At 47.2% G+C, this 27,113-nt stretch overlaps 1 protein-coding gene across 3 annotated transcripts in view; it reads left to right on the top strand.

Moving 5' to 3' along the window:
• Nucleotides 1-27,113, top strand: part of IFT172 (intraflagellar transport 172) — a 39,011-nt gene that overhangs the window by 5,604 nt on the left and 6,294 nt on the right. For 2 of the 3 annotated variants that reach the window (XM_052809153.1, XM_052809154.1), the window contains 34 exons: nucleotides 394-481; nucleotides 1,344-1,558; nucleotides 1,654-1,777; nucleotides 2,839-2,934; nucleotides 3,547-3,708; nucleotides 5,436-5,489; nucleotides 6,014-6,117; nucleotides 6,788-6,870; nucleotides 7,380-7,492; nucleotides 10,255-10,422; nucleotides 10,792-10,928; nucleotides 11,771-11,878; nucleotides 12,414-12,498; nucleotides 12,833-12,925; nucleotides 13,253-13,330; nucleotides 13,701-13,949; nucleotides 16,375-16,453; nucleotides 16,848-16,968; nucleotides 17,324-17,468; nucleotides 17,543-17,632; nucleotides 18,065-18,162; nucleotides 19,046-19,181; nucleotides 19,261-19,377; nucleotides 19,983-20,125; nucleotides 20,816-20,909; nucleotides 21,163-21,227; nucleotides 21,352-21,532; nucleotides 22,069-22,178; nucleotides 22,636-22,765; nucleotides 23,171-23,269; nucleotides 23,590-23,699; nucleotides 24,201-24,264; nucleotides 24,559-24,645; nucleotides 26,601-26,717. In XM_052809153.1, the coding sequence (XP_052665113.1) occupies nucleotides 394-481; nucleotides 1,344-1,558; nucleotides 1,654-1,777; nucleotides 2,839-2,934; nucleotides 3,547-3,708; nucleotides 5,436-5,489; nucleotides 6,014-6,117; nucleotides 6,788-6,870; nucleotides 7,380-7,492; nucleotides 10,255-10,422; nucleotides 10,792-10,928; nucleotides 11,771-11,878; nucleotides 12,414-12,498; nucleotides 12,833-12,925; nucleotides 13,253-13,330; nucleotides 13,701-13,949; nucleotides 16,375-16,453; nucleotides 16,848-16,968; nucleotides 17,324-17,468; nucleotides 17,543-17,632; nucleotides 18,065-18,162; nucleotides 19,046-19,181; nucleotides 19,261-19,377; nucleotides 19,983-20,125; nucleotides 20,816-20,909; nucleotides 21,163-21,227; nucleotides 21,352-21,532; nucleotides 22,069-22,178; nucleotides 22,636-22,765; nucleotides 23,171-23,269; nucleotides 23,590-23,699; nucleotides 24,201-24,264; nucleotides 24,559-24,645; nucleotides 26,601-26,717 (3,943 nt within the window). Of the gene's footprint in view, nucleotides 1-393; nucleotides 482-1,343; nucleotides 1,559-1,653; nucleotides 1,778-2,838; nucleotides 2,935-3,546; nucleotides 3,709-5,435; nucleotides 5,490-6,013; nucleotides 6,118-6,787; nucleotides 6,871-7,379; nucleotides 7,493-10,254; nucleotides 10,423-10,791; nucleotides 10,929-11,770; nucleotides 11,879-12,413; nucleotides 12,499-12,832; nucleotides 12,926-13,252; nucleotides 13,331-13,700; nucleotides 13,950-16,374; nucleotides 16,454-16,847; nucleotides 16,969-17,323; nucleotides 17,469-17,542; nucleotides 17,633-18,064; nucleotides 18,163-19,045; nucleotides 19,182-19,260; nucleotides 19,378-19,982; nucleotides 20,126-20,815; nucleotides 20,910-21,162; nucleotides 21,228-21,351; nucleotides 21,533-22,068; nucleotides 22,179-22,635; nucleotides 22,766-23,170; nucleotides 23,275-23,589; nucleotides 23,700-24,200; nucleotides 24,265-24,558; nucleotides 24,646-26,600; nucleotides 26,718-27,113 lie in introns of those variants that run through there. The other variant, XR_008238437.1, reaches the window with a different exon arrangement.

A 27,113-nucleotide genomic window follows, 5' to 3' on the forward strand; every position in this document is an offset into this window, starting at 1 on the left:
ATATCCAGCCTCACTTCTGGAACAGTTCCAATGCAAGGGTTGCTTGATATACCTTGCTATAAGAATTTGTGTGCATAGTCATTATTCCACTTAAGGTTACTTAGCCTCTCTGTGTTTTAGTAATACAGGAAGTTGGTTATTGTGATTTTACATGATGAAGATACTTAACTGGCCACTCTCCAGTCTCCATACTTTTGCGTGCTTTGTTTTTACAGACACCAATACAGGTACTAGATATTCTTGTGTTCATCACCCAGCTTGTCTTTGGTGAAGGTTCCTTTGATGAGGAACATCAACAATGACCCTGGGACTGGCTCCTCTGAGCAAGGATATGAAAATAAAGGTGCAAGTTTTACTGCAATATTGCATCATCCTGTCTGTGTTTCTTTGCAGTGTGTCAGGGAAGGGAATCCTGTCTGGCCATGCAGATGGAACCATAGTACGCTTCTTCTTTGATGATGAGGGCTCAGGTGAATCACAGGTATCAAAGATCGTTCTTCAATGAGCAAAATCCCTGTTTGCACAACCTACTCCCCAGCTCAAGAGCTCTGGAAAGGGATCACGCTGTGGAGGGAGTGGAAGTCTGGAGAGGAGCTGCAGTCTGTGCTTGCTAGCATAGGCAGTATGGAGCATTGATGAAGACAGAGCAGTGACTAAATGCTTTGAAATACAGAGTGGGGTGGTAAGAGGGGAGGTTACTTTTTTGTGTATGAGACGTAAGGCTCTTCAGGTGTCCAGAAAGATCTGATGTTAGAGTGTCCAGGAGAATGATGCTTGAATGGGTAGGGTTCCAGGGAACAGCTATTGTCATCTTCTCACCAAGCAATGTAGAGTTATCCCAGTTAACCCTGAATCCCAAGTTCACGCTCTGTCTGTGGACAGGGTACTCTAGGCACCCAGCATGTCTCCTGAGCCTCCTGCTCCTCCCCAAAAGGAGTAGTCTCTGTGCTTCAGGCTGTGGTGAAGGGAATGCTATTCTCACTCAGATCTTTTCTCTCTGACTGAAGCAGTTTGAGCATGTCTGCTCTCTACCATGATATGCTGAATGCCCATATATACTCTGCTATGTTAAGAGTGCATCCCAGTCTAGTTAACGGTACTGGTCTTCTTACTGGCATCAGCAATCTTCTCTCCCGGTTGAATGAGTGGAATAGTTGATACATCTCTCGGCTCTGGTTTCTTTCTACCTTCCTACAAACTGGGGCAGGCAGACAAAGCAACCCCCATGAATTGGACTTTACAGAAGGGCCTCATACTGGTCTCATTGTGATAGCTGAATACAGAGGCCAGTTGGGGGCTAGAGCTGTTCATGTTTTCAGGATGTTCTTTCTCGTCTGTTGTAGGGTAAGTTGGTGATGCATCCCTGTCCTCCTTATGCCCTGGCCTGGGCTTCCAACAGCATTGTGGCTGCAGGCTGCGATAAGAAGATTGTAGCTTATGGGAAGGAGGGCAATGTGATTCAAACCTTTGACTATAGCCGGGACTCATCAGAGAAGGAATTCACCACAGCAGCTGCCAGTCCTGGCGGCCAGTCTGTCGTCATTGGCAGCTATGATAGGTATGGTGTCTGATGGTAAAATCTCCCCTTTATAGTGCTTTTTTTTCAGCCATACACATTTCTTCATGTCTTTGCTTTCTCATCTGTTCTCACAGGTTAAGGGTTTTGAACTGGAGCCCACGCCGCAGTGCCTGGGAGGAAGGCAAACCCAAAGAAATAGCTCACCTCTACACCATCACAGCTTTAGCATGGAAGAGGGATGGTTCACGCATCTGTGTGGTTTGTATCACCAGTCAGCAACCCTGAGCCCATGAGTCACACACCAGGGACAGACAGTCTTATGTGTGCTCCTAAGAACAAAGTGATGTGATACAGGGAGAGCTTATGAGAGTGGTCACACCATCACCTAGGTGTGTGATGCAAGGTGCCTAGGCTAAGACCTTGTACAAGAGACACTGCTGCAGTCAGATGTGCGGTGTGCAGAGTATGAAGCTGTAAAATATCATGGACGAGCAGCAGCAATCCTCCTTTTTTCACAGAAGCATAATAAGGTCAGCATAGCTTCTCTAGAGCAGTCTCATGAGCATTCTTTCCCCTGAGCACCTGTGAGAAGCAGTATAAAAACTGATCTGTTACTTATACTCTATGTTTATGTCCTATGTTTTCAGTTCAGAGTTGTCTGTCTTCTACTTTCAGCTGTTGGGCCTTGATCTGCCTTTTTCTATTAAGTTAAATAATTCTTTAAAGCTCTTTAAATTAATCTTTCTGCAAATCTGTCTCTATTATGTTGAATAACTCTTTAAAGCACTTAAATTGTTTAGGAAGGTTGCTATTTACAACTTTAATAGTTTTTGCATCTTTTTATGTTCAACAATGAAGAATCCTCAAAATACTTGCAGGCAGAGAATTAATTGAGCATGTGAACAAATACTTGCAGAGAAGGAGAAGGGGCTAAGAGATAGGAGATAGGTGAAAGGAATGGGGATGTTGAAAGAGATAAAGGTGGAAGGATTCTTCTGGAAGGGAGGAGTGGGAAACTGAGAAGGATAAGGGGGAAGATGAGGATAAAGGTGATTTTTAACCCCTTCTCTTCCTCTCCCATGTACGTGCTAGTATTTGGTAAGCTCTGTTTCTCTGAGAATTTATCAATCTTTCTGTTCTCTCAAGAAAGTCAAAATAGGGCTGTTCCTCATGCATCTGGGGGCTTCAGCCTTGTTCTCCAGAGCAGCCAGGACCTGTGGATTTCTGTCTCACCTCTGATCCTCCTCATGTAAGTAGGGTCTGGAATATCTCTCCTTAACAGAATTCACTGACTGTGTGCAATGTGTTTGTTTCCCCAGGGCACTCTGTGTGGAGGAGTTGAACAATTTGACTGCTGCCTTCGCAGAAGCATTTACAAAAATAAATTTGAAATGACATATGTGGGACCAAGCCAGGTAAGAGAATATCCAATGAGGTAATGTCTCTTGATGAAAAGGGGATGCTTGCTAAAAGTAGACATGTTTGGAGTTCTGCGCCTATGGTTTGTTTATAGCAACTTGTTGGGAAAGGCATAGGGGATATTCCAGTGACAGGGTGAAGGCTGGCTGGAAATTGGCTAGGAGCAAAGAGAATGGAGTTTATTTCCTAGCTTGTGAATTTGTGGGGGGTACCTCCGTGCCAAATGCAGGCTCCTTAAGTGGTTTAACTTCAGCCAACTTTACCTCGTTCAAAATCAGGTAGTAAGCGTGAGCTAGGAGTCTAGGCACCCCCCTCTAGTCAGTGGAGAGAGAGCAGGACTCTCAGAGGGTGGCTTATCCTCGGGGGCCTAAGTAGTCCTCCAGTTAAACTAGAAACTTCTAAATGGCAGAAGTGAGAATCCCACACTGCTACTACAGTTGTCATCCCATACAAAAGGAATGGTAATGTTTCTTTAAAAAGCAGAGTGAAATGATGTGAGGGGACATGTAAATACCCAAGTGTCATCTGTTGCATAATCTTCCATGGCAAAGAAGTCTGAGTTCTTCCTCTGTGCATGGCCTCTTACTGCATTTTCCCACTTTCTCTAGGTCATTGTGAAGAACCTCTCAACAGGAACTCGAGTTGTGTTGAAATCCCAGTATGGTTATGAGATTGATGAGGTGAAGATCTTGGGGAAAGACAGATATCTGGTGGCCCATACCTCAGACACATTATTGCTGGGTGACATCAGCTCCAACAAGCTCAGTGAGGTACTGGAAAATCCGTGGCATTTCTTGAGTGTCAAATGCTTAACTCTGTAACTCAAAGAATATGTTTTCTGCGTGGGATCAATACATCTATTTTCAAAGAATCATAGAATAATTCAGGTTGGAAGGGGCCTTGGGAGGTCTCTTATCTAACTTCCTACCCAAAGGAAGGTCAATATTAAATTCCGATGTCATTGCTCAGATCCCACAGTCCCTCTGGTCCCCCATTTCAATGCTTTACTCTCCTCGCGGGGGAAAGCTTTTCTCCTAAGTCTCTTTGGAATTGCTGTTTTAATTTATAAGCGTTTCTCACCCTTTCACTGTGCATCTGCCAAAAAAAAAAGCCTGGCATCACCTTATTAGAGGTCTCTTAAGCCTTCCCTTCTCCAGGCTGAAGAAGCCCAATTCCTTCAGCCTCTCTTTGCAGTGCAAGTGCTTCAGCCCCAACCATCTTGATGGTACTCTGCTGAACTTGCTCCAGTTTGTCAATGTCTTTCTTGTACTGGGGGGCCCAAAACTGGATGCTGTACATATGTACATTCCAGATGTGAATGTATGAATCTTAGTGTGTTTTTAAATAAAAACAAACAAAAACAAAACCAAAAAAACCCTCACCATTCATGACTGCAGTACCACAGCTTATGCCAGTATCATTTCTGGTACCAAACAATTCATGCAAAACTGTCCATACCATGAGCCTCACAGTGCACTGAGTGCTGAGCCTATGTGCCAAGCCTGGAGAACGTGGGCAGTAGGTTAGTGTCTGATAAAAGTATTAAATAGGCTTCAGGACATATTTGCTTTGTTCACACAGGTATCATATACTTTTAATCAGGCTAATGGTATGCTTATCAACCTAGCCAGGAGCAGGAGCTCCTGACTACAGATTTGAGTTGGAGCATACTGATACTTGGTAATCCAACTGAAAATCTGGCCAGACTAAATCTCCCAGGTTTCTTTACATCATACTGCACAGAGGAGTTTTTCTTTCAGTTGCACAGCTATACTCACTTCTTATAAAGAATAGGGTTGTGAGTAGTCCCTTTGCCATCATGCTGTCTCACTGGAGTTTTGCTGAAGCAGTGACTTGGAGCTCTTGCTCAAGGAGGGAAGAGGACAGCTGCAGCTTTGGCTTTCAGTTTTCTGCCTCTCTGACCACTTACCTGTTGTCATCACAGTAATCATTGTATTATCCAGTGCTCTTCTCAAATTCCAAATCCTTTGGTCCCCCACTGGCACTATGCTGACCAGTCATTGCTAACATGACCCCAAAAAAGAAGGGTTTCAGCTACATGTGGTGTGGAGATTCTGCCCCCACAAATGGTAGCACTGATTCTGTGGAGAAGACTTATGGAGGCAAAGGGACTGTTGGGGGTGCTTTTTATAATAAAGTTAGTCTAAGGAAGGTGGAGAAGTGCCTGTGAAAGAGTAGGCTAGAGGGAGTACATAAAGGCCCCTCGTCCAGAAGGCAATAAGATGCTACACAAAGAGAACAGGAGTCTGAAGCAGAGGTTAAAAAAAGGAGAGGGAAGTGAGGAGCTTGCAAGTTGGGAATGACTGAACAACAGTGTTGACAGCTGAAGTGCCGGAACATGATCCCTTCTGCAGTGTACTTTTTGCTATCTGTTGTGGGGGTTGAGAGCTGGACAGTGGACCACAATGCCTGCAACCTGGTTCCCTGCAGGAGCTGTCAGGCTGGCATTTGCTCACTTGATGCCATTGCTTTGTAGGTAGCCTGGCAAGGATCTGGAGGGAATGAGAAGTTCTTCTTCGACAATGAGAATGTAAGTTGGATGGGACAGGATGCTACCCATGAATGGTGAGTAAAGCTGTGTGTGCACCAGCAGAAAAAGTGTGAACTGCACTTCTGGAAAACCCTGTTTCTCAGCAGTTTCCTGGACTTACCTTCTCCATGCAGATCGTGATCTGCTTCCTCCCCATACTTGCCTTTTCCACATGCCAGGTACAGAACAAACTTAGCCTGTGGACTGTCAAGTTATACAAGTCATAACCCTATAGGAGAGAGGAGCAATAAAAGAGCAACAGGTAGAGAGGATGTTGGAGATACAGAATACAGCTGTCACAGTGACAGCTTGGCTCCTGCAGGACTGATAGGCCCAGAACTAAAATCCCCAACCCTGACGAAAAGCTGGCAGTCACAACAGGAAGCCAAGGACAATTCCTTACTCATCCCAGAGGGTTTGAATTTAGACTTGTGTGCAGCAGAGTTCTTTTCTGCACACCTCACTGGTAGGTATGTGTGTTTACCTGGCTTTTCTGTAAGAGTGTATTCCCCTCTCTCCTTCAGGTCTGCATGATCTTTAATGCTGGAGAGCTGACACTGGTGGAATATGGAAGCAATGACATCCTGGGTTCTGTCCGCACAGAGTTCATGAACCCTCATCTTGTCAGGTAAGTGTTACACCTGCTTGTGTGGCCAGCACAGGCGTTTTGTGAGTGACCTCAAATATATACACTTGGAAGTGTCCCACTCTGTGGAATGCGGCCCCCAGACACTGGGACCTGAGTAATCTGCTTCTGACAGTGAGAAATGGTGGGGTTTAATTGCTCGGTTACATCTAATGGTTGTAAAGTTTTAGAAGCACAAGAGCCCATTTTCCTCTGATGCACGCTTATTGAAGCCTGCCTTGGCTATTGCTGAAGAGGGACCTCCTGTGCATGTACTCAGGGATCTCTGCATCCAGCTGGTCCTAGTACAGCATTATCAGGGACTCTAGATGCCAGCAGGACCTCCTCTGTCCCTCTGAAATACCATACTCCATTTTCTGATTCGAGAGAAGGGAGGATCATGGGCTGCTCAGAGGTGGAAGCAGCCTAACTAATTTGCTATTGGGGACCCTGGTTCCAGAGGGGCAGCTTCTGGAGTGAAGCCGTGAATCAGAAAGGTTTGTTCTCACTTGAGGCAGCTGTAGGTACTGTGCAAGAGTCACAGGTCAGAGACCTGCAAGAGGCTCCATGTGCCTGGGGAAACCGCAGGTAAGACTGGAAGGGACTATGTGATTCAGTCCTGTGAATTTAGAGAGTAGTAAAGGTAATGGTCATCATTCCCTTCAAATAATAGTGTCCGTGTCAATGAGAGACGGCAGAGAGCCGTGGAGAACAAGAGACTGGCTTATCTGATAGACATCAAGACTATAGCAACAGGTGAGTGTAAACCTCCCTCCCCTGTATTTTGCTGGTCTTCCTGATTCCTTTGCATTTTCAGGCAGCATATCCCTGAAGGTCCTTTTTGCATTCACTCTACCAGGCAGCAGATTCCTGAAGGTCCCCTTCACGTTCACTCTGCCTGGCAGCAAACCACTAGAGGCCTGGCAGGCTTTTGGCAGGTTGGCTGCCTGGAGTGGACACGGGTGTGGGGTGGCTGTGACTGTGACCTGGACCTGAGATTCTGTGCAGTTCAGCATGATGATATTGCTGCCTGCACTACTTGTAATCTGTGCATGCTCACAGAAGGGTGGAGGGAGTTCCTGCTGTTGATAAGGCATCAAGATAAAATGTCACTGCAGTCTGCTTTTCATGTCACAGTGTGTTTGCCAGGGGGTCCTGCCCTAATTGGGTCCCAGGCACCTGATCCCCACAGGACAGCATTGAATGTTCAGCACTTTGGGGCACATTAGGTACTTATACTGTTTCTCCTTTCTTTCCTTCCCAAGTGGACCTTGTTGGTGGCTACAACACTGGCACTATCAGCCATGACAGCAAGATTGATTGGCTGGAGCTGAATGAAACAGGCCACAAACTACTCTTCAGGGACAAGAAGATGAGGGTGAGGCAGGCACATTGGGGGGAGTGTGGCAAGGTGGCATGCCTGGGGAGAGGTAAAGACAGATATGCCTGAATGGAGGGAGGGAGGTGAGAAACACATCTGAAGTACTGGTAAGTTTTTGACCACTTCCTTGAGAAAGATAGATGATGTTCAGATTGCATGAGCTGGCAACATTGCACGTTTGGTCCTAAGTCACAGCTAATTCTGAAGCTAGTTACTACACATTTTGCTCCATCTCGTCACACCTGAAAATGAAAATCATAGACTCTTCTGCTGTGAGGTGGAGACAAGTGGGTTAATCTCAGGATTAGGACCCTAATGTTGCACTTAAACATGTAAATTAAAAAAAGGTGTTCTCTCCAACAGCTTGGCTTATATCTGTAAGATGAACTCTAATTCTTTAAAACACCATAATCACAAACAAATAGCTTGTTTGATATGGCCCTGGGCTTGTGCTGGTTCCCAGACCATGACTGAATGTTGTCTGGGAGAGTACTAGTAAGCCCAGGACAAAACTATGCCCAAAATCACAGTAATGGTCTCACACTACAGATTATGATGTGCAGCTACTCACCTCATGTCCTAGCCATGTTTAGTTTAATTGTACACATACAGCTGAAGAAGCTTACTGCAGCAGGCAAGAAGATGTGTTTATCAGTATTACAGTTCCAATCAGTTCACTATCAAGCCTTCTTCACTGTTAGGAATGTAAGACTCCTTGACTGCTTGACTTCATTTGCTCCTCTTGTCACAAGAGTGTCCTGAGAAGAGAACATGACCTTCTTGACAATGGTGTAATTCACATCCAGAATTTCTATGCAGGTGACCCAGATCCTGTGGCAGACCCCAGCTATAGCACTGCAGCTCATCACAGGATGGTTTTAATTGCTCGAGTTCAGATCCCATTGGAGGCTGTCAGTCTGCAGTAGAATATTCCATGTTGGCTGTACCTCTCTCCTTAGTCCAAGGATGGGTGAAGTATTATGTTCATATGTGCGTATGTGTTGAAACCCCTGAGAACTTTCTGAGCCTCATCTCAGAAGAAACTCTGAATTCACCCCTTACATTTCAGACAGGAACCCCAGGCTTCTTCACTGAGCTGCCCCTCCTTCATCATTTTTGGCAGCTTGACCCCTAAGATTGCATCATAGATTGTAGGAGGTGCAAAGATATCTTCTTGCCTGGGAATAACAGATCTCCAATTAACTACCTGTCTGCTTGTCACTCACACATAGGCTGATTCATTGCTGCCAAGCTTAACAGCTAGCCACTAGAGCACTCAACTTTGTAGCCAAAGATTGCAGTGCATGCATCTGCCACCTCACAAACTCTTTACCACAGACTTCTCTCACAGGAAGGTGCTGGAGGTAGTCTTTCTTGCACAAAGACTGTAGTTCTGGTTCTGGGCCATCACAGAACAAGGACTCCTACAAGTACTTTGTGATTCCAGAGAAATAGGAGCAGCAGCCCAATGTGGATTTGCAAAAAATGTAATGCCTGCATCTGCGTTAGAGTGCCTCTCTAATCAAGACCCTCTTAACTCTCAGAAGGAGGATTGTTCCATGTCCCCAGCTCTTTAGGACACTACTTTCACATATCCATAAAAGTATCAATCAAGAATGACCTTCACTACAAAGGAGACTGAATCACTGCCAGATGTGAGGGCTTCTGTTTGGGCTCTGCTGCACTGATACTCTTCAGAAGGATACTAACAGTGATTGCAGCCTGCACCAGATGAAGCAGGCTTCTATTTGGAAGTGATATGTACATTTTCACAAAGCTGTATATGTCCTATCATGGGAGAAGAGAGAACTTTCCCGGCAGTGTATCTTTTTACATTTATTTCTGTAGTCTTGTTCAGTTTATATTTGGTTCCTCTAATTTACTGTCTCAACAAGAGACAGTGGCATCATCAAGATTGCTGTTGCCTCTTCTGGCTCCTTTTCAGGCCTCTCAAGAGGCTACATAGACAGCTTCTTCATTAAATACTGCCACCAGCCTAAATCAGACAGTACCATGATTCTCCTAAGCTATGTTTGTACCTAGTTCTCCAACCAGTTTGGTACAGACTGAAACGGGGACTTTCTTGTTCTCTTTTGACTGGTATGTCATGAGACTAGCACAATTCTCTCTTCTTTTTCTCTTTCTCATCTTTGCTAGGTGAGGACAATTATGACGAGGAGCAGAGACAGCCTAGGACTTTTAAGTTACAAGCCATCATACCTCTTTGTTATGCCATGTGTCAGGTTACACCTTCCAAATTGTCAGGTTTGTTTCAGGGCAGCGTATTCTGCAAACAAATAGCCTCTCACCTTATTGGCAACAGTTCTTGCAATAGGACTCTACCTGGGATGGACAGTTCAGCCCAGAATTGCAGGGGAAGGCCCTTCTTGGTCCCCCAGTTTGTTTGCATGAAGGACTGAAGAGACCGTTCTCCTGTTCCAGCTCTGCAACTGAGAGGGAACTGAAGCAGCACAAGACATATTCTGGTTTATATACGCACATGCCTAGCAATAAGGAAGGCAGGATCTGAGCATGCTGCTTAAAATGCTGCAAGGGTTAAAAAAGGTCTTAAGGTTTGGATAGTAATGTGTGTAAATAACAGTGTGGGAGTTCGGGCTACATATCTTAGAAAAAGTCTGATTCCTTGTTGGTAATACCTGTTTACAAGATGCTTGGTCTGATGTTCCTGCCATGTTCATGTGAGCTAGCAGCCCAGACACGAGCCCAGCTGAGCCTTTTTCTCCTCTTCCCCCCTCTAGTTGCAGCTCTATGACATTGAAAGCAGCACCAAGACTACCATTTTGAATTATTGCTCCTACGTGCAGTGGGTCCCAGGCAGTGATGTGGTGGTGGCTCAGAACAGAAACAGCCTCTGCATTTGGTATAACATTGATGCTCCAGAGCGAGTCACCATGTTTCCTCTGAAGGTAAAACTCTGGAGACTTTGATTACCTCCAGCAGTTTCTGTTACTTCTTGCTCGTGTGTGGGAATTGTCAGGGTGGTATTGCAGAAGGGAGACAGAAGGGAACTGCTAGTTTCTTCTGGACAAACTATGAGCTCATCTGTCAAGTTTGTGGCAGGCATTTCTGGCAGAAGGTGGAGATAGTTAATATAGCAAGGAGTTGCTCAGTGCCTTTTTCCTTCCCTCTGGTGAGTTAAGGATGGTGTCTGCTCAGTGTGAGCTCATTCAGCAGAACTTTAATCAGCAGAGCTGTCGCAGTGCTGTCCTCACAGCCCTGCTACCCCACATACTTCAGGAGAATGTGGGAGCGTTGATAGCTGGTACTCTTTCCAGGGGGATATTGTAGACTTGGAACGGAATGATGGAAAGACTGAAGTGATAGTATCTGAAGGGGTGAACACCGTGTCCTACACCCTGGACGAAGGCCTCATAGAGTTTGGAACTGCCATTGACGATGGGGATTATCACAGGTAAGTGCTAGATACACCACATGGTGATGGCAGATAGCCCACTTCACATAACAGACATCTGAGAGTCAGTAATCCATGAACTACAGCAGCACACAGCTTTCCATACAGAGTTGAAGTTTAGGTTCTGAGCATGATGTTCGTGCCAGGTCTGGCTATAATGCGCAACAGAGTCCTTTAGGAGTAAATATGCAGCTTTTTCATCCTCACAGCATTGTGTTTTCAAACTCGGGGGCACAAGAGACTGGCCACTCTGGTCCCATTGACACTGATAGAAATTCACTGAAGGCAGTTTTCACTTAACTGCATTGAATCAGTGTGCCTTCCATAGCAGCCAGATGTGAAGTCATACTCAGGTGCTTTTGCCACTGCCCCTCCAGGGATAGTGACAGTGTCATGGAAACATTCAGGAGCTGTGCAGAGTAAAAACTGACTGCCTGAAGCAGTCATGGTAGCCACCTGGGTACTGCTGACATTGTTATGGAGTTTTAAAATTGACCAGGGGAGAAAATGTCATGTGTTCAGAGCACTGTTACCACTTGAGAGACTTCTTTGCACCAGGAACTTGCTTCAGACACAACACTTCAGACTTGCCCCACACTGCTACAGCCACCTGCTGATCATATGCCTCTAAGTACCTTAGCCCAGATAGGGATCACCTAGATCTCTGAATTTTTCCCTGATATGTCAAGCCCTGTGTTACACAATCCTCTTCAGAACTGGTCACACCCAGCTTGCTTTGTTTTCAGTGCAACTCTTGTTAGGAAGCTCCTGTCAGCCTAGGATTTTCCTCAGAGAGCTCTTCTATTCTGTTACTGAAAGTCTGCAAATCTCTCTCTTCCAAGGGCTACTGCATTTTTGGAGACATTGGAAATGTCCGCAGAGACTGAAGCCATGTGGAAGACTCTAAGCAGACTGGCTTTGGAAGCTAGACAGCTGCACATTGCAGAGAGGTACAGGAAGCATCTATAACATCTTTCTGGCTTAAACACTGTCTTTGCTGAATCCCTCACAGAAACCAGGGTCTAACTAAAGATGTGACCTTTTTGTGCAGCCTGGAAGATTCACTGCATTGGAGAATTAAGTGTTCTCTATTCCAAGCAATGACTTTGCCCTTTCATCCTAGACAGTAATTCTAGAACTGGGGACAAGAAAACAGCACTTTCTAGCATGAATTTTTGCTGATGGCAAACCAAAGCAGTGTATAGCAAGGCTTCAGGGAGCTGACAGGCATTGACAAGCTCAGCGCATATCTGAAGCCTGGGGAAGTGAAGCATGAGCACTGGTCCTGTCCATGGCTTCTCCCATGAAGCAGGGCTAGAGGGCACATTGAACATGGGTCTTGGCAAAATCCTTCTCCTGAAGCAGGGCTACCCCACCTCTCCAGCTTGCAGAGCTGGGTCTGCTGCCCAGGTTCTGATTTTCTTTTCTTGGACCAAAAGTGGGCAACAAAACCCAGTTATTGACTAGCTGCTTTGCTCTTTCCAGGTGCTTTGCAGCTCTGGGCAACATGGCAAAGGCTCAATTTCTGCATGAAACCAATACCATTGCTGACCAGGCAGCTCAAGAGCACGTAAGTCAAACTTTTTCTGCTGTGCAGGGCAGCTGCTTTCCTGTAAACACTTGCATACACATTATCTTCTGTGTCCATGCTCACCAGTATCCTGCTACAGACCAATACGTGGTCGTGTAGAAACTGCTGACATAATCTTTCATCCACGCCTGCCAGGCCCCTCCTCTGGCTAGCCATTTCATATTGCTCCTGTCTTGTCACTTCTGTGATTCTCTTCTGTCTTCTTTAGTTTCTGTAATGACACAGGCCCCACCTGCAATCACCTCCCTTGTATCACTCCAGAGCCTGTTCTTTCACTCAGCAAACTGATTGAGCTAACTGATGTTGTCTGCAGGGTGGTGATGGTACAGATCATTATCTGGTGCGTGCCCGTTTGGCCATGCTAGACAAGAACTACAAGCTGGCAGAGATGATCTTCCTGGAACAAGTGAGTAAAGGAATAAGGAGCAGAAAAGGTCTCATTTACTTCTAAGCAGAAAGGGTTGTGCCCTGGTGTGAAAGAGAAAAGGAAGAGGTTGCTTATTCCTTGGAGAAGAGTTTTTGCCCTGAAATAGAAGGAGGTATTTCTTGTTCCAAGGTGTAGGATTGCCCTGAGGTGCATGAAGAGGGTGAGGGAGGGTGTATATCCATGTAAAGGGGATGGTACACTTTTTCAAGTGTTTTCTGCACATCTAACCCTGCCCACTATGAGAGCCCAATGGCAATGTATCTGCTAAATGGAGCCTTCAGGTTGACACTTTTCTGTCTGACACAGAACGCCACAGAGGCGGCCATGGACATGTACCAGGAGCTGCACATGTGGGATGAATGCATTGTGGTTGCCGAGGCGAAGGTACAGAATATAGCTGTGCTGGACTGTGGGCTGGGCTTGCTTGATAAGTCTTCTGGCTGGGAGTCCATTCAAGGTCTGGGTTCTCTTCACCTGCCCTATCAGGACCTCACTTCTGCTTGGAGGGGCTTGCACTGCTATAAGTATGGACCTGGGTGAATAGTGAGGGAGAAAAGCTACTGAAATTGGTTTAGGAGTATCTAGGGCTTCGAAAAAGAATGGATGATGCAGTGGTACTCAGGGCTGGCATTGCGGTTTCTGCTAACTGGGCAGCAAAGGGTCTGGTGCCATGAACTAGCTGTTCAGAGCCTGCAGGATGAGCAGGACAACATCTTGCCTTGCTCAGGTCAACCAACACTGCATTTCTCAACAGGGACACCCGATGCTGGATACGTTGCGTCGGGGTTACTACCAGTGGCTGCTGGATACCCAGCAGGAAGAGAAGGCTGGGGAGGTGCAAGAGGGACAGGGCGACTACCTGGCAGCCATCAGCTTATACCTGCGGGCAGGGCTGCCAGCCAAAGCAGCACGGCTGGGCATGAGCAGGGATGAGCTCCTGACCAATGGGGATGTCATCAATAGGATCTCCACGGCACTGATCAGAGGGGAACTGTATGAACAGGTGAGTGGCCCACCCCACTTCTTCGTGGCATCAAAGCTCTTACCCTGTCCTCTGCATCTGTGAGATACAGGGGGACTGAGCTGGAAAGTAGCAGATGTAATTCTGTGTTGATAAATTTGCAGTTAACGTTTGGGAGGAAATCCTAACTGCATCCATTATACATGGGTGGGGTCTAGAATTACTGTTATTAGTCAGGAAAATGATCACGACTCATTGGCGACCTGTCTCCGAAACATCAGCTGAGTGTTCAGTCATAGCCAAGGAGGCCCTTGGGAAGACAGGAACCAACAGGAAAGGAGTTGTGAATCAAATAGAAAACTTGATATAACTGTGAAAATGTACAGTGCTTCGTCATAGTAGAATAAAAAATGATGGTACAGCTTTCATATAGTCTAAATGGAAAAGCTAAGGAAGAAAAACAAAGGAGGTTATGAAGACAATCTGTAGAACCATGAATATTGTTGTCATGGTTTAACCCCAGCCAGCAACTAAGCACCACGCAGCCGCTCACTCACTCCCCCCCCACCCCCAGTGGGACAGGGGGAGAAAATTGGGAAAAGAAGTAAAACTCGTGGGTTGAGATAAGAACAGTTTAATAAAACAGAAAAGAAGAAACTAATAACGATAATGATAACACTAATAAAGTGACAACAGTAATAATAAAAGGATTGGAATATACAAATGATGCACAGTGCAATTGCTCACTACCCGCCGATCGACGCCCAGTTAGTCCCCGAGCGGCAATCCCCCCGCCCCCACTCCCCCCAGTTTATATAGTAGATGTGACGTCACAGGGTATGGAGTACCCTGTTGGCCACTTTGTGTCAGCTGCCCTGGCTGTGTCCCATCCCAACTTCTTGTGTCCCTCCAGCTTTCTCGCTCGCTGGGCATGAGAAGCTGAGAAATCCTTGACTTTAGACTGAACATTACTTAGGAACCACTGAAAACATCAGTTATCAACATTCTTCTCATACTGAACTCAAAAGATAGCACTGTACCAGCTACTAGGAAGACAATTAACTCTATCCCAGCTGAAACCAGGACAATCGTAGAAGGGAAGTGATTCTTCTCTGTCTCTAATAACACAAAAAATTAGTAACTACTTATTATTAGGTGATGGTTTTAAAACAAAAGTGTGTTTTTCACGCAGCACATAATCATGTTAATGTAAGAAAGCAGTGCTGAGTCTGACCAGTGTACAGCTTGGTATCCTGGCCAACAGTTGCCTCTTGCAGATGTTTAAGAAAGGAATGTAAAGAACAGGGCAGACAAATATAGGGTGGTACTTCCCCTAGTGTACTTCCTTAGTTTCCAGCAGTTTGCAGACTATAGTGTACCTGAACTGTTTTATTTTTATGTTTAAGAGCTCTTGATAGATTTTTCTTCCATGAGCTTGTCAAATTATTGTTTGAACCACCCGTACTTTTTGATCTACAATGTTGGCTATGAGTTACCCAGTTCAGTTATGTGTTGTGGAAAAAAACAGTTCTTTTTGCTGGCCTATTTTATGTGCCCTGCTTAAATTACATTTCTCCAGTCTCATTTTGCCTTTGGCATTTTCTGACCATTTTATTTTGACCCAAGAGAATTTTGTGCTTTTCCAAACCTGTCACCTTTTCTTAAGCCTTCAGTTGAAAGAGTAACTGTGGAACTCATTGCTGCCAGATGTTTTGTTACCAAAAGTATGAATGGTCCAAAAGTGGTTAGACAAATCACGGAGGTAGACTCTGTCAAAAGCCATTAAATGTGATGATGTGAGAGCATCATGATGGAAACTCAGGAAGCTTCTGTGATGCAGATTGTCAGAGACGGATAGATAGAATGGAGGAAAGGCTGGTATATACTTGCTCTGTTCTTACAGCCTTTCTCTAGACATGTGCTTTCGCCACCATTCAAATACTGAAGGGAATGAATCTTAGGTCTGCCAGGATGGCCTTTCTTATATTATGTTCAAAGTTCTACAAGCTTTGAGCCTCATCCCACCCTGTTGGCCACCACCCTTTCCTACAGGTAAAAACCTGCTGCAAGAGGCTGAGTTTCCCCCTTCACTAGTCATGCCCACGGCTCCCATATGATCATCTGTATAGCGGAGCTCCGAGGGGCCATGGTCATAGAAAAGGCTGTTGCTGTACCAGCCACTGTGCAGAGAATGGAGGTTGTCTCAAAAACTCTTATCTTGTTAGAAAGTGGTACCCCAGAAGAACACTTGGGGTATGTCAGTTGGCAGACAGGACAATGGTCTCAGCACATGCAGTCTTTCCTAGAAGTTCCCTTTATCCCCATGCTCTTGATTAGTGGGGAAGACATAGCTGATGGAGAAGTCTGTGTGGCAGGACTGACAAGCTCTGTACATGGGACTGGTAGGGTACATGATGGTGTGGGGAGATAGTGGCTCTGGAAACTGGCAGCTTGTATTTGTCATTAGGCTGGAGACCTGTTTGAGAAGGTCGGGAACCCACGGAAGGCGCTGGAGTGCTATTGCAAGGGCAGTGCCTTCCTGAAAGGTACTGTGCTAAATATGTTCCTCCCCCCATCCATCCCCAGCAGGAGCCTGGGTACTCTGGCCTGGTGGCAACATGAGCTATTGCCCTGGAGCCCAGAGATGCCTGAAGCTTCCATGTGTCATCTCATTCAATGTATGTATTTTCACAAAGTTGTACTTGCACACACAGTCCCAGAACAGTATCCTCTTCCCAAGGCCTTGATCATGCTGATTGCACCAGCATGGATTTGGTCCAGCTTTCCACAGGGTCCAGATAGCTGGGTAGCCTGTTGGAGCTGGAGTGGATTAGACAGTTGTCATTCCCCTCCCTCTGCACCCCATCCAAGGCCCATGTTCACCTCACAGTTCTGCTTTCTTGCTGGATTCAGTGTAACAGCTATCATGTCCCCTTACAGCAGTGGAACTGGCTCGCCTGGCATTTCCTGCAGAAGTTGTGAAGCTGGAGGAGGCCTGGGGAGACCATCTGGTGCAGCAGAAACAACTGGATGCTGCTATTAACCATTATATTGAAGCCAGGTGGGGGCAGGTGATGGCTGTATAACCAGCAGCAGTATAACCTGGCAAGCTATGAAGTTGATACAGTTTGCTTAAATCAGCAGGGGGGGTTTCCTGAGTAAGCCCCCCTCGACCCTGCTTTGCCAGTGCACCTGGTGCTTATGTGCAGTCTCTGCTGGCCGCAACCATGGATACCTTCCGCATCTCTCCCAAGGTCTTCATCCCTGATATTACTTTTCCCTGCTGTCCTAGTTCTTCATTCTTTCCCCTTAGCTTTGCCAGTTATTCAGATCCGATCACTTTGGTCTCCCTGGCTTAACGCAGCTGGAGGAGATGGCTGGTGGCTGGCTGTAAAGAGTTATGTTTTTGATGCTAGGTGCTCAATTAAGGCCATTGAGGCAGCCTTGGGAGCCCGGCAGTGGAAGAAGGCCATCTACATATTGGACTTGCAGGACAAACAGACAGCAGCCAAATATTACCTCAGGATTGCCCAGCACTATGCAGCTTTACAGGAGTATCAGGTGAGGCCACAGACCACAGTCATTGCTGCTCTGTGTGTCCCTTGGGACTGCTGAGTATAGTAATTTCCGTACAGGTTGCGGAGGAGCTGTACATCAAAGGAGACCAGCCCAAGGATGCCATTGACATGTACACACAGGCCGGGCTCTGGGAACAGGCTCACAAGGTAGAGTCAGAAGCCAAAGCTCCTGGGGACCTCACCCTGCTTCGTGAAATGTCTTTCATCAGGAGGCGGCGGTGCCTTGTGCACCAACACCTGATCAACAAGCACTCTTCCCAAAGGATGCGTGTAGGGGTAGGGGCATCCAGTAGCCAGCAAGAAATCAGTCCCTGGTATTGACATCCTGTCTGTGCCCTTCTTTACTTCAGCATCCCCATGTGGGTGCACCTGTGACACAAATAGCACTCTCCAGGGGGGTTGGTCCTGTGTGCTTTGATCACACTGACAACTGACTACCCATTCTCTGCAGAGCGTATAGCATATACACCTGTTCGTAACGGGAAGGAGATTGGTTTTCTCCTTCTCCTTCACTACCATGTATCAAGAAATTGCTGTGCGGTGTGCTGTAGTTTCTCCCACGTGTGTTCCTTTTGGCAGCTGGCGATCAAGTGTATGAGTCAGGAAGATGTGTCTGTGCTCTATGTAACCCAGGCCCAAGAGATGGAGAAGCAGGGCAAGTACAAAGAAGCAGAGAGGTGAGCATCTTCCTTGGTACTAGTTCAAGACTAAGCCCTGAAAAAATGGCTGTAGTGAGGAGGAGCCCTTTCCTGGGTGGGAGTAGAGTTTGGGACTGGGGTTTGGAAAGGTCAGAGGTACTCTCTCCACACGTGGAGACCTAGAGCTGATGTTTCAGAGTTCATAGGAAAAGAAGTCACTGACTATTAATGTATCTTTGTCCACCAGGACAGAAGGGAGGTCTCATGTAGCAAAGCTGTCTCATGTAGCAAAGGAAGTATGGCAAGGCTTTTCCCCACCGCAGAGTGCTACATCTGATCTGTCATGGTCAGCTGAGGATAAGATATGGGAGGTGGAGTGTTTCCCATCCAGGTTACTAATGTTGCCAGGTCTAGATTAATAACAACACAATAAGGTTAGTAGGTACAGGGACAAACACAGCTGTGTATCTGATGCCATGGTACCTGATCTCAAGGATGCCCAGTACATGAAAGGGGGCATTACAGCTGGTGAAGTCACACTGGGTTTTATCTTTCTGCTGGCCTATATGAGTAAGTTGAGCTGACATTGTCATGTTACCATCCCAACAGGACTGACAGCCTCAGGTTGGAGGCCAAGATGAGAACAGGTCACAGAAGCCCAGAGGCTCCCTCCAAGTCACAACTCAGGTTGACAAGTGAGGATGGAGGGAATAACTTTGCCCTACTGCGGCTGATAGTGGCATAACAGAAGGGCTCTATCTAAGCAATGTTCAGCCTTGCAGCCCGCAACAGTCATGCTGCACACCAGTCATGCCTTTTGGCAGTGTGCCCAGGACCTGACTTCAGCTGGGCAGGATGCGGGGAGACTGCAGGGACTGGTCATGTCCTCAGCTGAGCCATTTGAATGTGCTTGTGTTCCCAGGCTGTATATCACTGTGAATGAACCTGATTTGGCCATCACCATGTACAAGAAGTGCAAGATGTATGATGAGATGGTTTGCCTAGTGGCCAAGTACCACAAGGACTTACTCAGCGACACCCACCTGCACCTGGGCAAGGCGAGTGCATCTCATGGCAGGGGATCAACTAGACCAGGCAGGGACAAGAGTGTCACTAACTCATTGCCTCTAATTGCAGGAGCTAGAGGCAGAGGGATGCTTACAGGAGGCTGAGTACCACTACTTAGAAGCTAAGGACTGGAAGGCCACAGTAAACATGTACAGAGTGAATGACATGTGGGAAGAAGCTTACAGGGTAATAACCACTTCACAGCTACCCCGCTGTGCAGGGATCAGGCTTTGACTGCAGGACCCTGGTAGGAGCTGCTCTGTCTCTATTCACTGCAAAATTTGAAGACTTGGCATACACTACCTAGCTTCAGCATGTGGCACCGCAGTGGAGGCGCTTGCATCTGCTGCTCTGCAGCATTGTGCCCCAAAAGCAGAGCTTGACCCCTAGCCTCTCTGCAGCACTGCCTTCCTCCAGGCACTGCTCTGCCCCTAACCACTGCACCATGTTGTACCTCAGAGGTATTGCTCTGCCCATAGCCACTCTAGCAGCCCCACACCAGCACTGCTCCCCTCCAGTGCGGACACAGATTGCCAGGGGTCACTTCTGCTGACCTAATAGTAGTGTGGGCCATGCTGAGGAGGCAGCAGCCTCCTTTCTGCTCTGCTGTATAAGCCTTTGTCTCACTCTACCCAGTCCAGTGGTGGCTACAGAAGGGTTCCTCAGGAGAGAACAGTTGGTTTTGGTGCTCCCTCGCAATGACAAGCGTCATGTGAGAGGGAAGTCCTGGCTCAGCCTGCTGAAGATGAAATGGATGCATTGGGCTCTTCCACTTTCTTTGCTTTGGATAGGTGGCCAAGGCACATGGGGGAGCAAACTCCTATAAGCACGTGGCCTATATGTGGGCAAAGAGCCTGGGTGGAGAGGCAGCTGTGAAACTCCTCAGTAAATTCGGACTTCTGGAGATGGCCATTGACCATGCAGCAGACAGCGGGTAAGCAGGTCCATCAGCCCAGCACTTCTCTCCCATCTGCCTGACCTGAGAAAAAAGGGGTGCCCCAAGATAACTGTATGCATGATAGCTGCAGGTCCAGGATATGGCATGTCTTCCCACTCCACCTGTATGTCTTCACACAGGCATTCCGCTTCCTTGACACATCCTGCTTCCTGTCCACCTGTTAGTGTCTCAAATGTCAAGTCAGAGCTGGGCAGGCAAAAGCAGTTTGCCCTTTAGCCTCAGCGGGGTTGCCTTGTGAGAGCCTCTGAACACAGGAGGAGGTATTCCTCAATGTCACCATAAGTAACTGCCTGCCAGAAGAGTTTTGGCCCCACTGTGCACCTGTCCAGCCATCCGACTGCACTGCCATTCACTGCTGCTCTCTTCCAGCTCGCCCACATCGCTAGGCTCAGGGGAGTCTTGCGACCTCCCCTTAGGGTTGAACCAAGGGCCTCTGGCACTAGGAGCAAGTGTGAAGGAGCTGAATTTCCTTAGTGGGGCCTCTAAAAGCTCCTGTTCTCTGGTCAGGAACAGGAGAAATGGGCAGTGCCCACTCACTCAGGACCCTCTGTATTCCCCTCTCTCCTCTCCCAGTGTCTTGTACTCTACTTGATATCTTGCTCTTAGTGAAGGCGTCTCCTCACAGTGCATAGTCCTGCTCTCACCCCATTTTCTCTTTCGTTGCAGGGTCTTTGAATTTGCTTTTGAACTGGCCCGCCTCTCCATGAAGCAGAAGATGCCAGAGATCCACTTAAAGTATGCCATGTTCCTAGAAGATGAGGTAATTTTACCCCCTGGAGTAGGTGGGAGTTCTCTGGTCGCTCAGGTAATTGAACAGTTGTCCTTAAGGGCTGCTGCAGCAGGCACTTTTATGGCTGCAGTCACTGCTCACCCAAAAGGCTCCACGATTACAGCCCCAAGTTTCCACACACATCTTTTTTTCACAAATCCTCTCTGCCTCATGGTAATAGAGGAGGTCATGTGATGGTATCAGGGCAGGAAGGCATACAAGCAGGTTGTTTCCTCTCTCCTAGGGCAAATTTGAAGAGGCTGAAGCCGAATTTATTAAAGCTGGGAAACCCAAGGAGGCAGTGCTGATGTATGTATCGTTCCCCATCCTGGCCTGCTGCATCTCCTCTCCCTGTATGATGCCAGCCTGGTTGCTTCTCCAGCATTGGTCTGCTCCTTGCCGTCCTTATTACATCTCATGTTGATTTCCCTAGGTTCGTGCATAACCAGAACTGGGATGCTGCACAGCGTGTGGCTGAAGCTCATGACCCAGACAGTGTGGCTGATGTGCTCGTGGGACAGGCACGTTTTGCCTTTGAGCAGAGAGAGTTCCAGAAAGCAGAGGCCTTCCTCTTGAGAGCACAGAGACCTGAGCTGGCCATAAAGTACTACAAGGTGAGCGTAGTCTATAGCAACATCATTGCCTTCCTCACTGGACAAGAATCCAGTTTGACTGGAGGAGGAGTGAAATCCATCTCCCAGCTCTCCCTGTCAGCTTAGTAGCCAAAGAGAAACCATTTACTCAGGTGGTTCCTAGTAGAACTTAATTCTGACCTGCTCTTAGAAGACTGAACCGGTAGAGATATCACAGCATAGCTTAGCTCTCTCACAGCTCTGGGAGGAAGTACCCTGCCAGAATTTGGATGGTCCTCAGGGATAGCACGAGTGGGTGCATTTGGAGACTGTAAGTGCCCATTCCACAGAGGTAGCTAGGATGGATGAGGACTTTTCCTCTGAGGTAGCTTGGGTGAATGGACAGACATAGGTGCCATTTTGGGGAAGGAAAGAATTGGATGGTGCTGCTGTAGTTGTTTCTTCCAGTGGGTCCTCTGGCAAGATAACATGAGAGGCTACATGTGTTATGTAATGCCAGGAGTGGGGGGATCCTGGTGAACTGGTGAAAATTTCTCCTCCCCATTGTGCTTGTGCAGGAGGCTGGCATGTGGAGCGAAGCCCTGCGGATCTGCAAGGAATATGTGCCTAGTCGGCTAGAAGAGTTACAGGAGGAGTGTGGCAGGGAGGCTGCCAAGATGGGCTCCACGTAAGGAATGCTGTGGTCAGGTTGCAGGGAACAGACAGGTAGCTCTTCCCCTAGGCCATTGTGCTGATGCCTCACAGAGATAGCCTGATGGGATCCCTGACATCCAGTTGTTTCCTTCTTGAGGACCCTGGAGTTCTTACTGCATAGGTTTCCTAACATCCTTCCTCCCTGCTCTGGGAGACTCCAGGCTTATTCTCACCATCCAAGGTCTCCCAGATGTCTTCTTCCCACTTACAGATCTCCGAGTTCTCTTGTACTGCCAGTGCATCTCCCCAGGGTCCTTAATCAGTTCTCTCCTCAGCACCGGCTGTGTGCATTCCTTGTCACACACTCAGTCCCTTCTGAGGTGCCTGGCTTACCTCTGCTGTGCACGTCCCTGCCCATGCCCTACACACTGTCTACAGGATCTCTGTGGCAGCATCCCAGTCTTGCTCACAGCCTACATTCCTCCCTACAGAGGAACAGAAGGGCTGCTGGAGCAGGCACGGGAGTGGGAGCAGGCTGGGGAATATGCCAGGGCGGTGGACTGCTATCTGAAGGTGCGGGATCCCAGCAACAGTGTCCTGATGGAGAAGTGCTTGCTGAAGGTACAGTTGGAGGCTATGATTCCCTTCATATGCTCTGCTGTCTAGGAGGTGTCCCACAACCTGCAGTGCATCCCAGAGATATCTCAATCACTAGATGACTGCCCTTTCTGCTTCTCCTGGTCTATGTCCGCCAGCCTTTGGGTTGTGTTCTTGTTCGTACTTTTCACTCATACCTGTGCCCTTGTACCAACTTCGGCAACAATTATGTCCTTGTCTGATCTTCTCCCATGTGAAAGTAGCTGGGCTTTGCTTCTCTGAATTGCTGAAGTGGGCTGTCATTTCTTCTCCCCTTCCCCCATAGTTCAAGTGCTCCTGACTCTCAGTCTTTTAGCTGGGACTGAGCTCTTCCCAGCTTCATCCCTCTCTCAAATAGCTTTTTTCACTTCTGTCAATTTCTCTTCACAGGCTGCTGAGTTGGCCATTAAATTCTTGGGTCAGTCACAGAGCCTGGAGGTGACGCGGACTGTGGCTCCTCAGCTGGTGGCAATGAAGAAATACAGTGCGGTGAGGTCTGGCTCCTGCCCCCAGACTACTGAAGAAGCAGTGACATAGGAAGGGAGAGCTCTATCCAAGGGAAGGAGGCCAGGTCACATCCTGGGGTGATGGGTGGATGGGCCTATGCAGAGTTAGGCAGCACAGAGTCTTCGAGGAGGAGGAAGGAGGGGAAGGGATCAAGTCCTGAAATAGTGTGAGAGAGCCAGGCCTTGGGAAGAGACTTTCTGTTGTTGCTGTGTGCTGGTCACTTCCAACAGCAGCAGCTCCAGCCTGGGCTGCAGGGTGCCGTTGGGGTTTCATCTCTCATGGGACTGTCTCTGGCCCTGCAGGCAGCTGAACTCTACCTCAACTTGGACCTCATCCAAGAAGCTATTGATGCTTTCATTGAAGGGGAGGAATGGAGCAAAGCCAAGCATGTGGCCAAGGAGTTGGACCCCAGGTATTCCCCAAACTTCTCAAATTATACTCTTCCTGCTCCCTCTGCCACCCCTAGAGGATCCCATGTCCTGTCCTGCTGCCCCAGGTTCCCTGGATTCTCCCCACAGTGGCCTTGCCATGCTCAACAGGGCACATTCTCCACAGCTGCCCTTCCCAAGCCATTTGCCATCCTGACACTTTTCTATTGCCACACATCCCGTGGAAACAGTTATCCCCTTTTGTCCCATCCTTACCCCTATCTCCCTTTCCCTTGGCATAATCCTGTGCATGCATTTCCTTCTGAAAGTCCTGTGATCCCTTTCTCTCTCCTCACACATTATATTGCAAAGAGCTGCCTAGGCCCTTTCTTTCCCCTCTACCTATGCTTCCAGCAGCAGTCCAGAAGACATGGCACAGCTGTAAGTCCTCTTTTTCCCAAAGTAGACAAAGTTGAATCTAGCCTCTGCACTGATGTAAGACACTATTTGTCTTGCTGCCTACTAAGATTCTTTCTACCCGTTAGGTCAGAGGAGTATGTGGACCAGCGTTACAAGGAGTATTTAAAGAACCAAGGAAAGGTAGATTCGGTAGGTATTTGGGATGTCTCACAGGCTAGGGAGTGATGTCAGGATCTGTGCAGATCCTTGGAGCCTTCCTCATGGGGCTTTTGCCTGAATATGCCCACAGGTGAGGAGTCTGTATGTGCCTATGAGTTATGGTTTCTGCATACCAGATGGGTCACACTGGATCTGTGCTTCCATACCATAGAATGGGAGGGACTGTGTGTATGTGAAGAAAAGACCTGGGTGGGCTGATGCCTGCCTTAATGCTGTTAGGAAACCTTGCCTGCACAGTGAATTTATGGTTGTTTCCATCCCCAGCTGGTAGGAATAGATGTCATGGCTGCTTTGGATATGTATGCAGAGCAGGAGCAATGGGAGAAGTGCCTGGAGGTTGCAGCTAAACAGGTGAGTGTCTGTGTGAGTCCTCAGGAGACAAACATGGGGTCCTGGCTCTCTGAAGCAGGGGCAGCAGGAATGAGTGGGCAGAGCAAAGCAGTCATTTCTGTGTGGAGCACGGGGGGTCACTGCAGCAGCTCAAAAACCACCTCTCCACTGTCCTCAGCTAATGAGGCCTAGAAGGGAAGCATTAGAACCCAGGAGCATATTGGGTTTAAATTTTTTGATTAATGGAGCATTGGAAAAAGCTAAATGAGTTGTTTGGGCTGGAAGTAATTGGTACCATGGAAACAGACAGACTTGCAAAAGAAAGCCTTCTTTCTACGTGTTCTTTAGAGGCCTGGTGTCAGTAGAAATGAGACATTCTTGTCGTGAAAGCAAATTTGACATTTTTTCATTTTTACTGACCTAAAACTAGCAAAATTACCTCAGCAGAATAATAAAAATAGAGAAAAGCAAAATGAAACTGTTTTACAGTGCTATTCTAATGCAGTAACAGGAGGAGAAAGCTCTAGATTACCAGGATCTACTTAGAGAGTTTGTTTGGATTCAGTGATTATTGATTGGTTATTGGGTATTCGTTACTGATTGGTTATTGATTCAATGGTTATTGATAAAGGAGCTAAACTAAGGGCAGGCGTTGATTCTTTGAAGTGAGGCATTGCTTCAGATCAAGTTACAGGGCAGCCCCTGGCAATGGAATCTGCAGTTAGTGGAGACATCACAGCTAATCACTCAGGCAAACATGGGCAACTTGGACAAGCACTGGTAATGTGTTGTACCATATTTTTATAACTTTGTTTCTAATGCAGTAACCAGTAACCTGAGTTTGGGCTCTACCACAGTAAACTTGATTTCTTTTTGGCTTCTGGGGCTTCTCTAGAGGTACTGGGTTTTGTTGTAGTAGTTATCTTGGAGACTTCTGTGCTGATGTTCTAATTATCAGGAGGTACCAGTGTTGATCTTCTTCCATAAAGAATATCTTCACGCTTAATTTAGTGGTAAAGGCTTAATCAGTTTTATTGTCAGCCAGGCACAACAATACCACATTTAGGCCAAGAAGATGTTAGTCTGTTTGTGCCTGTACGAAAGCATTAGCACAACCTTGCTCCATGACCAGTGCAGAATTTCATGACTTTTGACTCAGCTGTTCTACAGTGATTATATAGAACAAAAGTTAGATTTATCAAAACAGGTCACATACCAGACTTAATCTTTATCGCAAACTGTCCTGTATGTAGTGTTGCACCAGCATCCACATCTGGGTGTTCAAGTTCTAGACACATAATTGGGGCACTGGTCTCTCTTGTGCTTAATAAACTTGTTTCCATTGCTCATTTTTTGACAGGATTACACATTTTATGCCATCTTCTTCATCTCATTACTGTATTTAAGCCTGTGTGAAACAGGTCTTTCCTCAGTTGAATTTCTGTAAGGCTGACTACAGTCAGTCCTCAGCAAAGTGTTTTATGTGATCAGCATATGTAGGAGCAGCACTCCAAGGAGGCCTCCAGTCCCAGAGATCTGACAGCATTTGAATAATGGACTAGAGCAGCCTTGCAAATTATGAACATCTTCAGTCCACAAAGTGTTTTGATTCATTCTTTCATTAGGCTAAGGGCTGGTTTACAGTTGGTACCTGTGGTGCCATATTGTGGAGATACTGCATCCTTTAGGTATTTGGCTGTATTCCTTGGCAAGTGGTGAACAGCTGAAAAACAGCTTTATTGCCATGTGTGGAAAGATCAGCACAGCATCAGCTAGCCAGGATTAAAGGTGTCAAGTGGGGCCCAAATCAAAAACCAGGTCTGCTGTGTGCAGTCTGTCTCTGTCTGATTACCTGGTTTCATCCTTTGGGACTCAGGTGTATGGGTGTGGGTAAACGCATCTGAAACCATCCCTAATGAGTGACAAGTGTTCAGTTCATTAATCTCATGCTACTGCTTTCTGTGTGTCTTCTCCAGAACTATAAAGTCTTGCACAAGTATGTAGCTCTGTATGCAACCCACCTCATCCGGGAGGGCAGTTGGGACAAAGCCCTGAGCCTGTATGTCCACCATGGAGCACCTGCCAACCCACAGGTAATGAAGGCAGCATGACATCCCAGTGTGAGTTGCTAGAGTGTGCTATGATGTGCTACATGAATCAGATTTCCAGTCCAGAACTGGGATTGCCAGGTGTTCAGCATGTCCAAGCCACTTCAACCCTGCTGTGGATTCTTGAGGACGCTCCTCAGCTAGAGGACTAAAGGCAATCTCCTGGCATATTTTCCACAGGGAAGGAGTAGGGGGGAGTTGAGTATTTGTACTTGTTTTGAACACCTTAACCACCAAGACCAGAATGAAAGGAACCATGTTTGACTCTCTGAGAGCACTGGCTGCAGTAAGCATTCTTCCCCATTTCCCTGCCTTGCCCTGTAGCACCCATTGTAACCAGCAATCTGCAGCAGTGCTGCTCCAGGAGCCTGCATGCAGAGC

The sequence above is a fragment of the Harpia harpyja genome, chromosome 15 (assembly GCF_026419915.1).
Source record: "Harpia harpyja isolate bHarHar1 chromosome 15, bHarHar1 primary haplotype, whole genome shotgun sequence".
Lineage (NCBI taxonomy): Eukaryota > Metazoa > Chordata > Aves > Accipitriformes > Accipitridae > Harpia > Harpia harpyja.